The sequence below is a fragment of the Diadema antillarum genome, unplaced genomic scaffold (genome assembly GCF_040938485.1).
Source record: "Diadema antillarum isolate AM-2024a unplaced genomic scaffold, OU_Dant_1.0 seq00000135_RagTag, whole genome shotgun sequence".
NCBI lineage: Eukaryota > Metazoa > Echinodermata > Echinoidea > Diadematoida > Diadematidae > Diadema > Diadema antillarum.
In genome coordinates this window covers 1154897-1175558 of record NW_027271212.1, presented here as the reverse complement: position 1 = coordinate 1175558, position 20662 = coordinate 1154897, and the positions used below count along the sequence as shown (strand labels likewise).

At 40.9% G+C, this 20662-nt stretch overlaps 1 protein-coding gene across 1 annotated transcript in view; it reads left to right on the top strand.

The window, feature by feature from the left end:
• LOC139727531 (RNA-binding protein Musashi homolog 2-like) overlaps positions 1-16306 on the top strand; it is a 62808-nt gene extending 46502 nt beyond the window's left edge. Inside the window, exon 5 of the mRNA XM_071638505.1 lies at positions 16041-16306. Coding sequence (XP_071494606.1) covers positions 16041-16178 — 138 coding nt within the window. The 3' untranslated portion in view covers positions 16179-16306. The remainder of the gene's footprint in view (positions 1-16040) is intronic.
• The last annotated feature ends 4356 nt before the right edge of the window (positions 16307-20662 follow it).

Below are 20662 nucleotides of genomic sequence, written 5' to 3'. Positions count from 1 at the left end.
TTTTGTATGTGTGTGTTGCAGCAAACTCCTGTAGATGATTGTCCACGTTAGAAATGGTGAGATGATTTCCGCGTGTTACATAAAATGGAGCTGCTTAAATTGGGAAAAAAATGTTAATGCTCATTCTGGAATGTATGTTCAGACAGGAAAGGAACCAAAAAAAAAAAGTACATCCTCCTTGGGTTGATATACAGGACCTTTGATCACACAAACATAGCCAGGAGAAGTACATGTATCATGGAATCATGTTTTTTTTTTCCGAGAATTCGACTCCAGTGGGGCCGCAATTTGCTGCCGCTCTGCATAAATTATCTGGGACACATTTCCTACGTGTGTGTGTCACATCACCTGCAATGTTTAGATGATGTTCTCGTTATTCAATTCCGGCGTAGCGTTTCCTGCTTCATAAATCTTGACAAAATGTCGGGGAACTGCCGCACAAGTTGCGTGCACCTGGGAGAGCTATTCGCCCTTACAGTGGGCTTTGAAAGCCTTGCCTGTCATAGCAGCTTTTAAAAAAAAACCCACCCTGATTATCATACCATTTTGTTTTTACATCCTTAGCAAATTCGCTGGTTCTGTGAGTTTTGTAGGCATTTTTACAGAAGAATGTAAGGTTGTAGACTAATAAGAATTGGGAGTTTTGATTCATATATTTGAGGTAAAAGGGGCAGGGAAAGAGTTAACGTGCGCCAAAGGTCATGTGACAACATGGGAAGGAAGTGACAAACATGACCGCTCCGGGCAAACGGTATGAAGTGCAGCGTGCACTAGAATAATACTCTTGTGGCAGTATGTGACCCATTTTTGCGGCCGAAATGCAGCCCCGGGTCGTTTTAATTTTAATAGCGCGGCGATTCAAGCTGTCTTTATGTAATAATGCATGAATGATTAGTGTGTACATGTCAACTTAATCTCTCGTTTCTTCATCTCTTTCGTGGCACAGTCGTGGGGCTTAAGAGCTCTCCCTTTTTCATCGTCTCCTTCGGGGAAATTGACCCATTTTCTTATCCATCCCCTCGCAATTTGCAACTCCGTTTGAAATCTGTTCGGAAATGTCATCTCGAAAAATATTTGGGTCAGCCCGGGTATTGTTTTTTAGCCTTTCCCTGCGAGTTGGAGATGTGGCCCCCCAAAATATGTGGCTTCGCAGATGACGAGTGAAGATGTGCAAAAACAAATCTTGTCGATGTATTTTTACATGGTTTTCTCTCTCTATCGAGAAAAATGAAATTGTGCTGCTTCGAGCCTCCAGTTGCCATAACGAGAAGAAATATTGCCGAATAGAGGGCAATAAATCTTCAGCCCAAAATGTCATACTGTGACCCCAACATGTCGACGAACTTCGTGTTCAAAGCACATTGGTGAATGTTGTGTGGCAGGCATGTGTGTGCGTGTGTGCGTGTGAGTTGTATTTGTGTGTAGGCGAGCAGGTATCAAGTGAAAGAGATTTGAATGCTGATCATGGTGACGATGGAAATATTGATGATGATCTTGCAGTGATCCCGATCTCTTGCATACCTAAATGTCTGACGAGATAACTTTGGCTAATTTTGAAAAATAAAGAGAAGCTATGTTCAAGATTATTGAATTGTACCGAATCATCATTTTGCAGAGGGCATGGGGTTAGGGTGGGGCTCAATCTTCCAAAGACTAGTGTGAAAACTCCAAATGCACCTTCTGCCTGAAACAACATCATGGTTTCCATGGAAACCAGATTTGTTTTCTTTTGGAAAGCATTAATTTTCTTCTGGCAGGCCTCAGGCCTCTTACATGTCAATATACCCCATGGTACAACTTTTTGAGTTGTGGGTATAAAAGACCAGTGAGTATGAACTGAGTGAGGCTGTCCAATCATATGTGTAGGATGCTGATGAAAATCACAGGGTATCACTGATTTATCACAAGGTGTAGAACAACACCATATTTTAGAAGGGATAGCAAGCTATGGTGTAGATTAATGGTGAACAACAGGTGTATTGCAGGGTGTAGAAGTAATGTGTAGGATATACGTGTAGCAAGCTATGGTGTAGATAATGGTGAACAACAGGTGTATTGCAGGGTGTAGAATGTAATGTGTAGGATATAGCAAGCTGTGGTGCCGATAATGGTGAACAACAGGTGTAACACAGGGTGTAGAATATTATATCAGGATATAGTGAGCTATGGTGCAGATAATGGTGAACAACAGGTGTATCACAGGGTGTAGAATGTGATATACACGTTGTATAGGATGTGGGGAGCTGTGATGTAGATAATGGTGTATCAGGGTGTAGAATGTGATAGGATATATAGCAAGATATGGTGTAGATAATGGTGTATCACAGGGTGTAGAATGCAATACAATGGAGGAGATGGGGAGCTGTGATGTGGTTAATGGTGCACTACAGGTGCATGGCAGGTTGTAGAATGCAATATATTGGACGATATAGGTAGATGTGCTGTAAAGCTTATTTACTTGCCCTCTTCCTCCCATATAACCCCCCCTCCCTCTCTCTAATTAAAAAGAACACCAGCGCCATGTAAGCCCGTTCCGGGCATTAATTCCTGCTGTCACGTTCAAATATTGTATCAGCTGTTGGCGGTAAACAGTGACCCCGCATCTTCTCCGCGACACGGGGCAGGGAGAAAAGTTCTGCTCCCATCAACGATCATTAAAGGGAAGGTAAACCCCAAGAGCAATGTGGATTGAGTGAAAGCAGCAACATTAGTAGAATACATCAGTGAAAGTTTGAGGAAAATCGGACAATCGATGCAAAAGTTATGAATTTTTAAAGTTTTGGTGTTGGAACCGCTGGATGAGGAGACTACCAGAGGATATGACATATGAGTGGACAACAATACAAAGAAAATATAAAGGAAATTCAACAAAAATTCATTTTTCTAGAATTATGAACGAGCAGTGGACCAACCGCTTTCAGAAAGCAGGGGGAATAATTGCTACCCTTAACATATGTCAATATCAAGTTGAAGGAATTTGTAATTTTCATGAAAAATAGATTTTTGTAGTATTTTCTTTATATTTTCGTGGTATTGTTGTCCACTCATACGTCATAACCTCCAGTAGTCTCCTCATCCAGCGGTTCCAACACCAAAACTTTAAAAATTCATAACTTTTGCATCGATTGTCCGATTTTCTTCAAACTTTCACTGATGTGTTCTACTAATGTTGCTGCTTTCACTCAATCCACATTGTTCTTGGGGTTTATCTTCCCTTTAACATCAACCTGGCAGTAGCAACTTGGAGGGAGGGGGTGGCCCTGCGGGAAGGGGGTGGGGGAGGGGGGTAAGAAGGAACAGAAGATGGGGAAGGTGCCTTCTCATGGTGTATTTTGGGATGCAATACAATCAGAAAAAGCATCTTACCCTTGTCAGGAGAACCCACTTCCTCAGCTTTCCCGTGTCAGCTTCAATCGTCGCTAGAATAGGAAGCCCGGTTCGGGAGGATGCGCGCAACTTCTTCCGGAAATGAAATCTGCAGCACCGCATCTCACTCTCCCTTTCCCCTCTCTTGTTATTAGCCACCGATCACGTAAAGAGGTGAAATCCCTTCAAAATTGCAAGTTTACGGGCGCAGGGCTTGGCAGGCATCTTCACTTGGTATACATTGGTCCACTCAAGTGTCATATCCTATGCCAATTTTTATGTACATGTAGTCTTTTGAAAAGAAAAGAAAAAGTATTTCTTACGCTGTTAACATTACCTGTTTCCATATTTTTCCCGTGAAGCTATTCTGTAAAGGGAGTTCAGAACCTTTCCTGCCTTTGTGTTTTGTCATATTTCTTTCAATTGATTACATGAAAAAAAAAAGAAAGAATGAAATCATTCGATAAATTGTCTCTTTTCTTTAGATTGTAAAAATTTGAAGCTTTTGAAAACCACACTTGGGCTTTAAAATGAAGTAGGGCCTACAATGTGCATACTCCAAGTGCATTATTATGTTTCTAAACTAATGTATGCACACACACTCACACACACACATACATGCACATGCACGCACACACATACATTTATGTATTTATATGTAATTATATATATTATATTCTTCTTTTCTTTCTTTCCTTTTGTTTGTTTTTGGTCATAACGAGAGGGACGTTGGGTAGGAAGTAGTGAGCATCAACAGGCAAACATGCCAGCATGGTGGGACTCTGGTTTCCGCACAGTGTGATTGTTTTTCGTAACTCAAACCTCGGGAACGCTCACCATCTGGCCCTATAAGCAATGACCTTGCTTGAAAGGTCTTGGAAAACAAGAAGAAGAAATAGTAAAAAAAAAAAAAGATGTAGAAAGAAAGGAGACAGCCCTGTAGGAAATGTTAATAGATCTTGCTTTTGTAGGGAAAATATGGATCATGTGTATTGCTGCCTGGGACTATGGGAGGAAAGAGTTTGTGTCCAGTGGGTTAGGAATGGTGCACATACTGTCAGTATTACTACTGTAAGTGCAGAATGATTTGAATTTTATGAGGAGTTGATGTTTTGATTACAAATTTTCTTTGATTTTGAGCAAAAATAAAATTGATGAATAATTGAACAAGGAATTAAGTAAATGGATCTATAAATATCTGGATAAATGAATGAATAAATCACTGAAGATTGGAATTCCTGCGATAAAATTTGCACCCCTACGCAATTTTAATTTGTAATGTATGTCAATCATGATTGAGCAGGTTTGTGAGTTTGTGTCACTGCAGCCAGCACTACATTAAGGAAAGGTAGCCGGTTGCACTTATTTGAGGACAGTGTACTAGAAGATGTATAGGGCAGTAATCACACACAGCGGGACTTAATGTAACGTAATACCATGTGATGCTTGAACTCATAACTTTCTTATTAAGGAGACCATTGTCTTTACCACTTGGCCGTGCGCTTATTTTTTCTTTTTCCTGGAGGATGTTTTTATTAATTTCAAGTTCCTCGTCAGGCATTTGCCTTTTCCCTTTGTGTTAGCGTTGCCATGGAACTCGATCAATTAACCAAATAAAACTCTTAGTGCACGGAGCATTTGGTCACAGCTGGAGTAAATTGACTGCGTAGTTTCCCAACCTGTTGGCTGGCTGTAAGTGGAAGGAGAAAAACAAAATTGTCAATTAATGTTGAAAAAGCACTTCATTATGAGGGATGCGTGGAGACGGTACCCTAACAATTACAAGTAAATAACAGTGACACTACATCTGGCCTCCTCCCCCCCCCCTCCCAAATAAACACACACACAGAACTTCTTGCACGCAAAGACAAACACACAACTTCCTGTGTGCACATTTTGCATTCTACACATGCCCGATTCAGGCTGACTGCACCAGGTGCATTCACACACAGGAGTTTGGGGTTTTTGCATCCGGATGTGAAAACCGTTCACACATGGAAAAAAAATTCACTTGGCTGCAAATGAAATGCTTTTAATCTTTAGATGGTGCATGCCTAAACAATGAACCAAGTATAACCTAGGCATCCGAGTGTGCACACGTAGTGTAGAGAGTTGCATTGTGGGATTCAAACAAAAATTGATGGTTTCTTCATGTGTCATTCATACACGCCGTGCAAGGGAAATTATCGCGAGAGTTTCCAAACAAAATCAAGCAGGACCGACTTTCGCATCACAATGCATATCGTGAAAGTTAACATTTGTTGTGTGTCCACACGCAAAAGCGTTAACATTTTCTTCAGATCATGTTGGAAAAATCTACTTTCAAAAAAATGTAATTCTGTGTGTACATTCTGTATGTGTGTGTGTGTGTGTGTGTGTGTGTGTGTGCGTGTATGTGTGAAAATGCGACTGTACCGAATTACACCTTCCTGCCAGGCTATATTGATAACAATGACAAGGTGTCGTGGAATTCCGTTTCCAAGAATGGATGTCTCGAGGGCGACATTAGTCCCAGGCACCACCCTGTCACCGAAGACTTTGAGATGGCCGTCAGTTTGTTTGATACCGTGTCAGCCCCGTGATTTATAGTTAATATCAATCTTACAATCAATTTCCACTGTTTACAACATGTGGCCCCGGGCGATAAATATCTCAAGATAAAAACAAGTTGACATTCAGTCTCATCATTGAAGGATTAAAGCCACCATTACCATTTGCAGATGAAAAAAAAACAGCTTGAGAGCTTCAAAATAGTTATAAAATGTGAGTTATGGATAGAAACAGCCAATGTAGAAATGTTAGTCAGTATAAATTCATTTAACATTTGATCATCGAGCAATGAATAAGACAAAACTTGTAAAATTTCTCTCATCATGATTAATTTATCAGAGTATTTTTTAATGATTTGTTTTTACTCATCATATATGTGGAATTCGTCATGAACAGTCTTCATGGTTCTGCAATATTTTTGCGTAGTATACTAGTAGTAGCAGAAGGATGTAGTGATTTTATTTCTGTCTCTCCGCCCGTCGATCCTATTTTTAACCCCGCCCTCCAGTGCTTCCTTTCTCCAGCATAGAGAATGTGCGAGTTAGAACAGACCTTCCACGACTTTTACCGAATGCTGCGGCGGCAGAGTGCGCAAGCTGGGCCAATATAGGGCTTTTTACACTTGTAAATTTTTGCTTAGCCCCGGACTATCGGTGGGGCTAAGGGGGGGCCTTAGCCCCACCGTTGGTACGGGACTATCCTTAGCCCACTTTCTGTTTACACTCGTTTTTGCCAAAGTGGGCTAGCCCCACCGATAGTACGGTACTATCTGGCCCTGCAAAATAGCAGGGGTTAGCACCGCAATTGCGGTGCCAAGCAAGTGAGTGTAAACAGAACGAAAAAAATAATCCTGGGCTAAGCGGCGGAGACGAAGTCCGACCCTCACTGACCAATCAGAAACGAGGTTATCAAGTGCTGCCGGTGCGTGCGTGTACGTGTATAGTACACAGCGTTATTATGAATATTCATGTGGTTTGGATAGTCCGGGGCTAAGAAATACGAGTGTAAAAAGGTCAGTTTTCTCCTTAGCCCCGGACAAGAGATAGTACGGGACTAATTGGCGAGTGTAAAAAGCTGAAAAAATTGGTACGGGACTAACGATAGTCCTGGGTCAGAGAAAGTCCGGGGTTAAGAAACACAAGTGTAAAAAGCCCTTATGGCTACCAGGAAGTTTGGAGGTACTAGTATACCTGTGCGCCGCTTGCGTGCATCTCCAGCGCTAGACCCTGGCCACTGGATCAGGGCTTAGGGAGAGATGCCGTCATCTGCCACCACCCATTTTTTCGTTTGCCTTCTTGGAAACGATGGCACTAATTAGATAAACAAAGGGCGGAGAGCGAAGGGGACGTATTTAATGAGACATTGTCGCCACGGTCTACATGCAGTCTGCATAGAAGCCCAGGGCCAAGGAGAAATTCTAGAAGAAGATAAAGGCGGAAATGCAAAGTATAGATGCAGAGAAGGCGCAGTCACTAGTAGGCCTATATGTTTATGCCATTGTATAGGTATTCGTAGCATCGCATGTTGGTTTGTTTCTTTGGCATTCGTGAAATCTTGAGTCATCGGTTGTGTCTTTAATTCTGAGATAAGGTAGCACATTGTTTTTTTTGTGTGTGTGAAGCTGTTGTTTTCCAAATTACACTCTTAGGACACAACGAAGAAAAAACTGTATTTCCATCCATATTTCTCAAAGGATCAGTCATGTAGAAGTAAAGATACTTTGAAAGGTAACAGTCAAATTGAAAAAGAAGTTTTGCGTGTAGTAGAGTAGGCCTTGGCTATGTGAAAGATGAAGATGTGCTCTGAAGTATTATGTGTAGGCCCTACAAAGTCTGAGGCTGTTGGTATGGTAGGGGATAGAATCCACCGAGCGTGAAATGATGAGTATGTAGAGTCTTAGGTGTGTCAGACTTTGTAGGAAATACTTGCGTGTCCTACCATTGTACAGACACAAGGACAAACATTTCAATGTTCGGTTAAAGGAAGTCTGTGCGCTTCGCGGCCACTCTCGCTTTCTGCTCACGCTTGGTCGGTCGTGCGATCCGCTAAGCCCGGAGTTTTAACGTCCACTCACAATAAACCGACATTGCTCCGATAGTTACACAATTGCCACGGTGCCTTTTGACCAGAAAATTGCATGATACACATAATGTCCACTTGCGCCCTGTCTCGGAGTACATGTAGGTGAACCAAATGCAATAATGTGTGGCTGATTTGAAAACAGCACTTCATAGCGGCAAAATGCACTGGAATTGTACATGCTACCTTTACATCATTTATCTATTCATGCAAAACCAACAAGCCCTTAATAGTCTTAAACTCTTTCCACATGAGACTTCCTCCTGTGCATTACCATTATTCCATAATGCTTGGTAAGTAAGTAGCCAAGACAGAGGAAAGTTACCAAAATTTCCTAACTTTGAGCGGCCATTTTATCACCGTCGCATTAGTGGGCTGTCATCCATGGTTACATCCAGTCAAAAGAAAAAAAAAAAACACAAAGTGATAAAAATTTGCAGATGAGCAGAGATGATGGACAAAGTTTAGCAGTGGTTGAAATGTAAGCGTTGAATAGAAATTCATCTCATTATTAGTGCTACGTCTGACTCTGTGATAAGACCGTATAGGGCTTTTTACACTTTTTGCTTAGCCCCGGACCAACAGTGGGACTAAGGGGGGGCCTTAGCCCCACCGTTGGTACGGGACTATCCTTAGCCCACTTTCTGTTTACACTCGTTTTTGCCAAAGTGGGCTAGCCCCACCGATAGTACGGTACTATCTGGCCCTGCAAAATAGCAGGGGTTAGCACCGCAATTGCGGTGCTAGCACTGCAATTGCGGTGCCAAGGAAGTGAGTGTAAACAGAACGAAAAAATAATCCTGGGCTAAGCGACGGAGACGAAGTCCGACCCTCACTGACCAATCAGAAACGAGGTAATCAAGTGCTGCCGGTGCGTGCGTGTACGTGTACAGTACACAGCGTAATCATGAATATTCATGTGGTTTGGAAAGTCCGGGGCTAAGAAATACGAGTGTAAAAAGGTCAGTTTTCTCCTTAGCCCCGGACAAGAGATAGTACGGGACTAATTGGCGAGTGTAAAAAGCTGAAAAAATTGGTACGGGACTAACGATAGTCCTGGGTCAGAGAAAGTCCGGGGTTAAGAAACACAAGTGTAAAAAGCCCTTAAGTGTTCTGTGGGTGTCATTCATACTCTGTTCATATCTTGGAGCTGGTGTGATAGTGTTGGGGTGGGGGGGGGGGGGTGGGGAGTGGAAAGGCTACCAGTATGGAAGAAGTGACAGGATTTTTATTTGCACCTATGTTTGTGCTGTCAGGAGTGAAATATATCCATTTCAAAACTTGTAGATCATACCTTTATGACTTTATATATCCACCAAATCTCCTTGTCTGTCATGCAACATGTTTATGGATTTCTTTTCTCTCTCTTTAGAATCTCAATTGTCCAGAATAAAGTCATATTAATGATGATTATATAATAATAATAATACTAATATTACTACTACTACTTCTACTACTAATAATGATGATGATAATGATGATGATAATGGTAATGGTAATTATAATAATAATAGAAGTAGTATTTACGATCATTGTTATTCTTATTGTTATTATTACGTTGTTGTTGATGATGATTGTGATTATGATTATGAATATTATTGTTATTATTATAATTATCTTTTTTCTGCTGTGCCTTCCCATCTTCATCTTTATCATCTTGACCTCCTTCAATGTTCCTCTTACTAATATGAATTTGAAATGGGATTGTGGAACATTGGACAGTGATTGGAAGTCAGTTACGTGCTAACAAATGAATGAATTCTCGTAGAAGTGGCCTAGGTTTGTGCTGAATTGAGATGCTGCAAGACAGTGGCATATACATGTATGGGCTCCATGGCTCATAGATAGATTCCAGATGTGTGTGTGTATGTAGCAACTGCAAAATGTATGTTGTTGAAAAAAGAAAGAAGTAAGCTTCATTCTTTTAAAGCTTGCCTTCCTTGGCGATAGAGGAGGAAAAAGAGAATTCTCATTTCCTGCTTACAGTTTCATCAGATCATGCTACCAGTCTAGTTTCCCCCCGAATTCCTCTTCTTCATAACCAGGATTTCCTGTTATTGCAACGGCTATTTTGTCATTGTTCTTCATCATAATTTTTGGGGGTATGAAAGTGATATAGATGTTCAAATGTCAGCCATGAAGTTAGCATACATGTAGCATTGTGAACATTGTGGAAGATTGGGACTGCATATATTGTACGTCTGTCTGTGTGTGTGTGTGTGTTCGTCCAGGTGTCAGGGGTTTGCCAAGTCAATGCAGAATTGAATGAACCGGCGATCAGTTCGATTCATTCACAACTTGAAAGTACAACGTAGAATGGTCGGGAAATGCAGCTCATTCCTAGACCCAACCTCGTGGATTCATGAATGCATGCCCCTCTTTGCAATGAGCAATCCCCATAAAGCAGCAGATATTTCCTGAAATGTTGTGGAGTTGCACCCCTTAGTCAGCATGAGTGAGTGAATAGAATCGTTTAAATATTAACAGACAAGACTACTAAGGAGTAACAAAGGACCGTACGATGAGTTCCTGCTATCACAGAAATGGGGCTGTTTTGTTTGACCCATCCTGCCTTACGACTGTCAATTTTGTTACACAGGCGCGACGAGGAAACAATTTCGGCGCGGTAATTGCCCCGAACAAGTTACACTTTGGCCATTGAATAACCTCCCCAATAGCTGGTTTCCTTCTATCTGTGCCTATGGTAACATCCTGGAGAGCTTTCTGTGAAGGTGCCTAGATTATGTAGGAGCTCTATACTTCTCCAGGTTGCAATGTTCTACTGAGTCATATATGCTATTGTTTTCTTCTTCTTCTTCTCCTTCATTTCCTTCTTCTTCTCCTCGTCCCTTTTCTTCCCTCTTTTTCTCCTGTTCCTTTCTTTCTGCATCTTCCTTATTTTGTTCTATTAATTTTTGTTTTTTTATCATCATATTTTATCACGCTGTCTCCATAGGTTTGTTCTACTTCTCATCCATTTTCTTTCCGTCTTCTTTTTCTTCTCCTTCAAGAAAATATGGAGTGTTTTATGAAATGGAAATATCAGCTTCAAACTGGCCCCAGGAAGTGTCGTATTGACCCTCAATATCGAATGGAAACCTGTGCATTTGTAACCTCGGGGTGTTATATGCACTGAATGCCGGGGAATAAAGTATTGGAAATTATCGTGGAAGATATTATTGCCCAGCTGGTTGAGGGCTTGTCATATCATAATGAGTTTATTTTTCCCCCCACCTTGTGTGGAAGAAAGGAAGGAGTATAAATTGGCTCTTGTGCAAAAGAGTCTTACATACCAAGTGCAGCCAAGTGCTACTTACAGTGACTCATTATTTTGCGATGCACCAGTTTATCGTCAGAAGTCACATCTGGAAATGATTATGAAAGTATTATTTTGTCCATCTCTCGCTCTCCCTCTCTTTCTCTTGTTCTTTCTCTCAAAACACTTTTAATCACATGTCTCTCTCAGCATGAAACGAGGAAGTGCTGTTTTTTTTGTTTTCATGCCACCATGAATTGAGAGTTATTTTCCTATTCTTTGTTTGTCTCTCTTATATCACCATCTCCTTTTAAAGAAGTATACCCCCCCCCCCCAAGCCCCCCTCTCCTTCCAATTCCTCTCGAAGCATCCCTATGGACCAATTACTGTATAAGCTGTTATTTTTGCGAATTTTTGCGAATCACAGTTGGATCGCAAATTTAACAACACGCGAAAATGTCTTGGTGCTCTTATGTAATGGCGCATTTACGTTAAGCTTCGGTGTCGATTCGCGAAAACAACGTATCAGGAAAACATCTATGGCCTCCTCATTCACGAAAATATCTGTATGCGAAAATAACAGCGTATACAGTAATACAGTCTCATGTTATCAGGAGAAAAATCTTACTTTTTAACCATATAGTATTTAGACATCCTGTCTACATTACAGGTACAATTGTGTACTGGTGATGAGGATGTTGTTGAAAATAATGATAACAGTAATATGGATACGAGTGTGAATGAAAATGATGAGGATGATAGCATATCTCCGTACATACGAAATGAAAATGTATAGGCCTACTCCCATCTTCAGACGTTAAGATTCTGATAGAAATTTGGGCATGGCAAAAGCTGCGTATCAATAACACACATACGAGCAGTAGAGAAGTGAAAGTTTGATCAAAATTGGGCAGAGAGGTGAAAGATTGATCAGAACTTGAAAAACTGTGCAGGGGTCATGATCAACCAAATCCCATGCCTTCTTGACCTGAAATCATGTCGGGGAAAAATAGTCTCGGATCTGAAATCCAGGGTCTGGCTGTTCATGTGAAAAAGCTGTGTTACGTGTGTGTGAGGTCGTTGCTCCGATATGATACGTCGACATTGGAGAGAGATTAGCGGTAGGCTAGTGATAAATTCCTTTAGTGGTTCCCACAGCTATAACTGGCTGGTCTACTTCCTGAATGGATCGGTTGAACGGGATCAACTCAACTTAAGCAAATCTGTCTATGCCGTGTCAATATCCAAATGGATAAGCAGATAAATAAATCAAAGTTAGATCAAATCATAACATTTTGAAGATAATTCCTTCATAATATATGAATTTGAAAAACATCTAGCGTGATCTTCCTTCCTCTAAAATTTGAACTTTGACCCAATCCATCAAAGGTCAGTTTCTGGGAATGGTGCTGACACAGTGCTCCGCTCCGTGGTGCTACAAACCTACTGGCCACTTGCCCAGGTCAAATACAACCCACTAATAGGTGCATTCACATTGGAGTTCCTGTCGTATTAAATACCACAGTAATATGTTGGCACCATTGTCAGTGGCGAAATACCATGGTAACAGATACCACAGCATATCATTGGGTACCGTTATCATTCACAGACTCCCGTGGTATACACACTGTAGGGCCCTTTGCTCAAATGCCCATAACGCAAGAGAGAGAAATATCTAAATTTTATATATTCTTGAAATGCTCATATGCTTTAAAGATAGGAATTTCATCTGCTCCTTTTGCGCATTATCAATAACGGATGCGAGTTGAGTTCATTCACAAATTTTTGATGCATTCACGTGCACTTGGGAGTTGAACATGAAATTTCAGTAATTGTTGGTATTGTAGATTCTGTAGTGCGTAATATCCAAATTGATCAATGCACATTTCCCTGCTCATCAAAATGAGAGAGACGGGTTTGTATTCATCTTTGTGGTGCACGAGTGAAAGGTGAATCTCGTGCAAAGGATGCTGCCGTTGTAGATTGTGATACAATTGGTGATCGTAGCATATGAAGCATCATGGTTTGGGTGAATAAAGAAAAAAGAAACAAGTAGCAAAGGATTTTTTTTCTCTTTTTTTTTTACGAAGAGAAATTGAAAAGGTGGGGGATATGAGGAGTTTTTCAATAGCTGACATCACCTTAGGTATGCCTCAAATTGGCAATTCAGCTCAATGTGCAAGTGTAATATCCTCACAATATGTTATTTCAAAGGCAATTGAAACAAGATCAGACTTGACATTTCGTAACCTCTCATCTCTGCGTTCACCAGGTAAATATCTCCGAAATGACATTTACTTTCTGGGTGAAGTGCTTTCTTTCTCTCTCTCTTTTGTTACTTTGCCTTTTTTTTTTATTGCGTGTGCATTCGAGGAGATTTAAAATCGAGTGAACCTTTTATTAGCTGTACAGAGAGAGATAGAGAAGAAGAGGGAAAGGTTCGACCTGAGCTGGATTCAAGGAGTAGTACTTGCAGGTTTCTTCACGAGTTTGTGTGATTGTTCTCTGGGAGAAATACATTTGTCATTCCTCTAAGTGCTTGTCACTGCACACAAACAGGCCCTCTGCTCCGCGAGCTTACCGTTTCAGAGCAGGCCGAATTACGCCTCCACGTGTCACCTCGCCACGAGCCCCACCGAGCCCCACTCGCACATCCCTCTCCCGATCCTCAATTCCCATCCCGCGCCGCGCCACACTACATGAACTAAACTGGAAATGCACTTCCAGGTTTCTCGACAAATTTTGATTTCCAATCACAGAGGTATGAAAGAATCCCCCAATGAGCAGAAAGGGTGTCGAAGCCTAGTGCAACGACATTCGGACCCATTCTCATGTAACGAGGATTAAATGCTGCGAGGGGGTCTGACCGTCATAACGTGCATTCACATTTAAATTACCGTGGTATCGAATACCAAGGCAATTTGTTGACACTATAATAGTATTTTCATTGGTGAAATACCATTGTAATAGATGCTGCAGTAATTGACTTGGTTCTGTTCTCACTCATAAAATAACATGGCATTTCTGGTAAATACTGTGCATGAATGTATATCCTACAGGGAGAAGACAAGAATTGTGCCAGGTTACAGCTGTACGATCGGTGGTATTTCATGACACAATTCTTACTCGAATTTTGCGTGTGCGTTTCGGGTGAAGTTTGAACCACCATCTTAAATGCCATGGTATTTCATGATGTATTTTGTGGTGAATTTTGCATTCATATTACAAAGTAAAGCAGTTTTTCACTATCAGTGTGAACACACCTAGCGATGTCACCTAGCTATGTGTTACCCACAGAGTATGGGGGGGGGGGGGAAGAATTGGTGCCCACGCAGAGACAACAGTATCGCAGGCCAAACAATCACGGAAATTACTTTGGTGCGCTTTCGTCTTAGTAGCACAGACAGTGTAAATAGCTATGAGCATTGCAAGAAACCCATCTCCCTCTCTCTATCTCTCTCCTGCTCTCTCTATCTCTCTCCTGCTCTATACATTCTCAAACACTTCCTCCATTTACTATCAAGTCCCCTGTGTTAGCAGGACTTGATCGATATTCAGGTTGGGTGATGTGATTCCAGTGATAGAACACTGGAAGATTTTAGAAAGAATAGCTGACAGGGTTAGTTGAGGGGAATTTTTTACTCAAATATTGTAGTGAGGTCATACAATGTGTTACAAAATTTCTATTTATGAAACGGGTCAACATTCTGCAGGATTGCGTCAATTTCATTTTCATTTCATTTTAATATGGCCAGTGTAAGTGAGTGATGTAACTAGGGTATATCAAAGAGATTGGGTTGAGGATGGAGAAACGATGAGGCGTCCATTATTTAGAGTGAGAAGAAGAATGTTTCTCATCAGCTGTAAATCAAAGGAAGGTTAAAAACAAGGGAAGTGTGTGATGAGGGGGAGCAAGGGAATGGAGGGGTTGCCACGGTGATGGGTGAAAGTGATAATGGCAATGCATGGCTGGCAATGGGGGAACATAAACAGGAGGTGATGATGAGGTGAGGGACAGATGAATATGCTCCAAGAGGTTGACATAACTGGTAGAATATATGTTCACTAAGGAATGATGTACAGACTGGGAGATGCAAGAATGTGTTTGAGGACAAAAGGGGGTGAGAAAGAAGAGGAATTATGGGATGGGGCGACAAGATGGATGAACATGAACGAAGCAACAGGGAAGTGAGGCAGGGAAGATGAGGTTTTGATATGACGATGGAACTCGCGAATGATAAAAACGCCGCTGTGTCTTACTCGGGGGCCCCCTATGACATGGATATGCTCGTTCATCCCACCAAAATATTTTGATTTCCACGCCACCAGAGGGCCTTATCCTGATTAGTCAGGTGTTAGCGGAGTCTTGATCGGCAGGTGATGCGAGGGAGACAGAGAGAAAAAAACAACAACAAGGTTTTGCTCTCTCTTGCAGTATAGATCCAACAAGAACATTTTGTTAGCGTTAAAAGTTTCTTTTGGCAGGAAACTAACTCAAAAGTGTTGTTTTTTTTTTTCATTTCATGTTCTCATGTACGAGGCATTACATCAAAGACCGGTTGGTTGTACAGACATCTAAACAGTCCCTTTATCTTGGAATTTTTTTTTCAGCAAGGAGATGTTGGTTGTTTCAAAGAACAGAGCCAAAGCTTAGTTTGAGGTAGTGTTGTTCATGCTTGATACGCAGAAGAAGAATGTTCAGGCTTTCCTTGATATGTATTGGTGAATGAGACAACAGCTTATCATCATTTTCATTGTTATTTCTGTTTTTTTCTTTTGCAATCTGCAGGTCGACCCCAAGGTGGCGTTCCCTAAGAGATCCCATCCTAAGGTAAGATACGATCTTGGTTCTTGCTCCTTTTTGGGGAAAAATGAAAGAGAACATGTGTTCTGTTGGTGCTTGATTCTGTTTTCTTGTACGAAATGAATGTGATGTTGAAGGGATGGTATAGTTTTGGTTGATATAGGGATTCAGGTTTTAACTTTTTGCGAGATAATGAGAAACCACTTTATGTGAAGTATTAAAGAGCAGACAAATTCTAAGAGGAGTTCAAAGTTTATTTGATGAGTCGGTTTTGAAATGGCTGAGATTTCCAAAAACAAAGAGGTCCTAATAAAAGGTGGGACCCACCTATTATTAGTACCACTTTGTTTCACTTTGTTTTTGGATATCTCAGCCATTTCAAAGCTGATTTTCATCAAATAAACCTTTAATTCCTCATAGAAATATATGCTCTTTATATTTCATATAAGTGGTTTGTAATTATCTTGCAAAAAATTAAAATTTTAACCCCCATCTCATCCAAAACTATACCATCCCTCTAAAACAGCTGACATTGTGGCTAGTCCTCATCATGATAGAGGTAATAACATTGTCGTCAGTAAAGATGCCATCGGCGAAAGAGCCAATGTCGATTAGATATTGAAAGTCAGAATTTAGCAAAGAAACAAAAGAGGAAATGTTTTACCCAAAACCTGGAAGTTATCAAAGATGACTAGCAAAATGAAATGACGTACTATCAGTACTGCAACTGAAAGAAAAGCAGATGTGTGAAGTAGAATTATGGGTGATACTTCACTACCGTTACCGTGGCTAATTGGTCTCATGGAAGAAACTGAAATGTTTTCTTTTCCCTTGCTGAGCATTATAATTTGATAGAGAGGGAGAAGCTCAGTAAAAAAGTAGCACACATCCTCCTCAACTCTTTAATTTCTTATCTGTGCACTTATGTGTGCAAGTGAGAGCTAAGTTAAAGGGTGTGTACAGTTCTGGTCGAGGTGAAGATTTAGCTTTTAACGTTTTGTGAGATATTCAGAAACCACTCTATGAGATGTCAAAGAGCATGCAGTTCTAAGGGGTATCAAAAGTTTATTCGATGAAAATCGGTTTTGAAATGGCTGAGATATCCAAAAACAAGGTGAAACAAAGAGATACTAATAAAGTTGGGGCATGTCGCCTTTTATTATTCACACTTGTTTGGATATCTCAGCCATTTGAAAACCAATTTTCATCAAATAAACGTTGAATCCTTCTTAAAATTACATGCTCTTGCATATTTCATAAGAAGCTTTTCATTATCTCACTTAGGAATGTTCAAAACGTGAATTCCTACCTCAACCAGTAATGTACAGTCCCTTTAAGTTTGATGGGGTGGGGCAAGAGAGGGGGTGGGGTTCTAGAATAAATAGCCTCTGTGTACACACACACACACACACACACACAAACACATATGAAGACACACACTTACGCATGCATACGCGCACACACACTCTCAAAACAAAAATGAAATGGAAGGGAATTGTATGAGAACACGCATGACCTTGTTTACTCTACCATTTTAGCCATTACGGAGAGCAAATGTTTGTCTATGGGGTCGGTTCTCCAAATATCATCTCACTGAGCTAAATGAAAGGAGAAATTGGTGGTCTGTGGAATATTATATCAGTGTGTGTGTGTGTGTATGTGTGTGTGTGTGTGTGTGTGTGTGTTAATGAATGTAGGTCTTCAACCACGCCCAAAAATGCTTCCTGCATATGAAACAGTAGGGTAGCTCTTTTGGAGCCACCATACCGTAATATTTGAGCCTTTGATTGAAGTGTTATTGCTTTGGCAGGGTGCATTTTAACTCGATTTATGCAGGAAATTATGATACAGCAATAACTTGTAGCTTCATGTTCGGAGGCTTCTGGATGTATTTCATTTTATATTTGTAATATCACTCCTGTAGTCATTAGCAATTGCGGTGAGTGACATGGTCGTTAAACTGTGGAGAATTTATAATGTCTCTCTTTTGGTTTCATGTAATGTAAGTCATATACCCATCGGTACAGTGATGTATTTATCAGAGCTCTTGCTTGGTAATAAATGAGTTACCAGGTATTACGGCGTCTGCAATTTGTTGGTGTACGTCGATACGGAATTAAGTTGAGGCATGTAATTCCTCGTAGATATGAAGGGGAACAGATAATACCCACTGATAGTAAGATGTCGGCATCTTCAGAAATTTGAGTCAATTGTAGAATGGTGGATTGTTCAGATTTATAAACAAAAGCGTGAGCAAAAAAAAAAAATGCAGAAGTGCGCCATTCCAATGCATTGATGATAACACTTCAGTACAGGCTTCGCAGTTCGTGGTTAACCACACGGTACAAATGGCTGACTGAGTAGAAATATACCTTAAATGATGAGTTGAGTGAGATTCCTTTTTTTTTGGGGGGGGGGGGGGTGGGGTCATGCTCAGTTTAATTTATCAGTGCACTGAAAGTCACCGTTTTGAGAAGTCACAATAAATTCCTGCCGTGAGCATGCCAGCCGCTCACCAATTACCCCACGCCTGACTAGAAACGCTCCCCAACACATCGTCTCCAGCGGGACCGTAAATGGTACCATAAATTACGTCCCTCCTCTGCTAAACCACGTTCCAAAGAGGAAGGCGAAAGTGAAGGGTGGTAAAGGGAAGAGAAGGCATCTCGTTACGTGTAGGACGATGTGGAATCGGGCAGTTCACAGATGTAGGTCGGGGAGTGGGTTCGGATTCATTTTTCCACGGCAGATTCACCCAAATATTTGCACGCGTACGGTTTAGGCTGCTATGGAAAGCGTTTTAAGGATGTGATTATTCGGGGTGCCAGAGAGGTAGTCTAGGCATTGCTACCAACAAATTTTGTGTATAGATATTGGCAAACCAATAGTTGTATTTCTAACAAACCCTTGTGAAAAGATGCTGGTGTGAAAAGACACTTGCATTAATGAAAAGTACTTCCTGGTAGATGAATAGTTTTATCGTTCTGCGCCCCCACCGAGAATTTAAACCACCTGTGTTCCACGTAGAATTTGTCAGTGCTCTGATCAATTGAACTGTGGCTTAAAGCAAGTTAAACATGGCTGTGTGGGGATCACTGGGTACGGATGTGAAGGCATTGGGGGAAAGGGAAGATTAGTATGCGAGAGACACCAGGGCCTTGTGGGTAACCCGACCTCGCAGACCGGGGTCAAATAGGTTTGGTTTCAGCCATTTTCAATCATCTCTCCCCACCCCACCCCCTCCAATAATCCTAGCCACTTAAAGGAACAAATCCCTTCGTGTCTTGAATTGAGTGTTGTTACGTGTAGGCCACTTCAAAGATAATGGGGATGTTTGTTGCCGTTACAATGTTCTTAAATATTATCTCTCGTCAAGATTTTGTATGGATTCCTTATGTGTATATCTTCATAATCTTTTTTTTTTTCACGTGCTTTTCTGTAGGGGTAGAGGAAATATGATTCTATCCAGTAATAATAACATAATCTTTTGCTGACATACATCTTTTTTGAATGCATACTTATTGTGAAGCTAAACTTTTTCCAGTGTCTGATCATCCCTACATGCGGAAGCTAAGGGGTTAAACTGCGATCTGGGGAGGGGAAATAATTTGCCAGCCTTTGCCTACGTGCCACATCATCTGTTATTTGATTAGTAGAAATGAAATATTGGTTTTTCAATCTGTTTAACTCCCGGCTGCTAAGCAAATTTCAGGGCATTGTACAGCTATGGTATTTTGTCAGAATGAAGGGCATGTCCTGACGTCACAGTCATTACAACAGAGGAAAATATTTGTGACACAAGCATCCGTGAAGAATCGGGCAACCGAAAAGTCAGACTTTGCTCGCTCAAATATTTAATCAGGGTACAGCATGGAGCCAAGATGTTCCTGGCAACTTCTAAAGTGTGGATATAGTATTTTAACATCACTCATAAACATTTTTTTTTCTAGTCACACCCTTTGATTCATGGTGGTCACAAAGAGGGATAGCACCTGACACAACTTTCAAGGTTTTCCTTATAAGACATCAAATGCTGCCCAAAATTTTCGATAAGTGAAATAAGTTATGGTGTTTTGTACTGAGAGAAAAAACAAACAAACAAACCCCTCCCCCCTTTACAATGTTGTATACCACATACATAACCAGAGCAGAAAGAAATTAATGTAAGCCTATCTCTTATGTGTTATTACCGTCTGTACTTTTATGTGATATTATTACGATTGATAAGATGAGTCAGAGGAAACATTTGATTCCATAAACGTCTGAAGACTGTGTTTATGTCAAGTATGATGTGTCACCCTTCCAGCCTTGCTCATAAAGGCCAGTAGAAAAAGAGACCAAAAGATGGTGTTTATTCGCAAGTGGTCTTTACTAAAATGTCTATCAGTGCGCAATTCACTTGTAAGAGAGGTTTTTGTATACAGGTGATCACTGATGCAGGTGGCCATGGTGTCGGCTTTGACTGCAGGTAACGGCAGCGCAGTTAGAGATATTTTCAGACACTAAAATGTGTGAGGACAGAGATTAGCACTGGCTTTTTTGTTTGCTCAGCTGATAAGAAGTTATTATATCAACTCTAATGTAAGCAAACTAAACAAAATAATCTC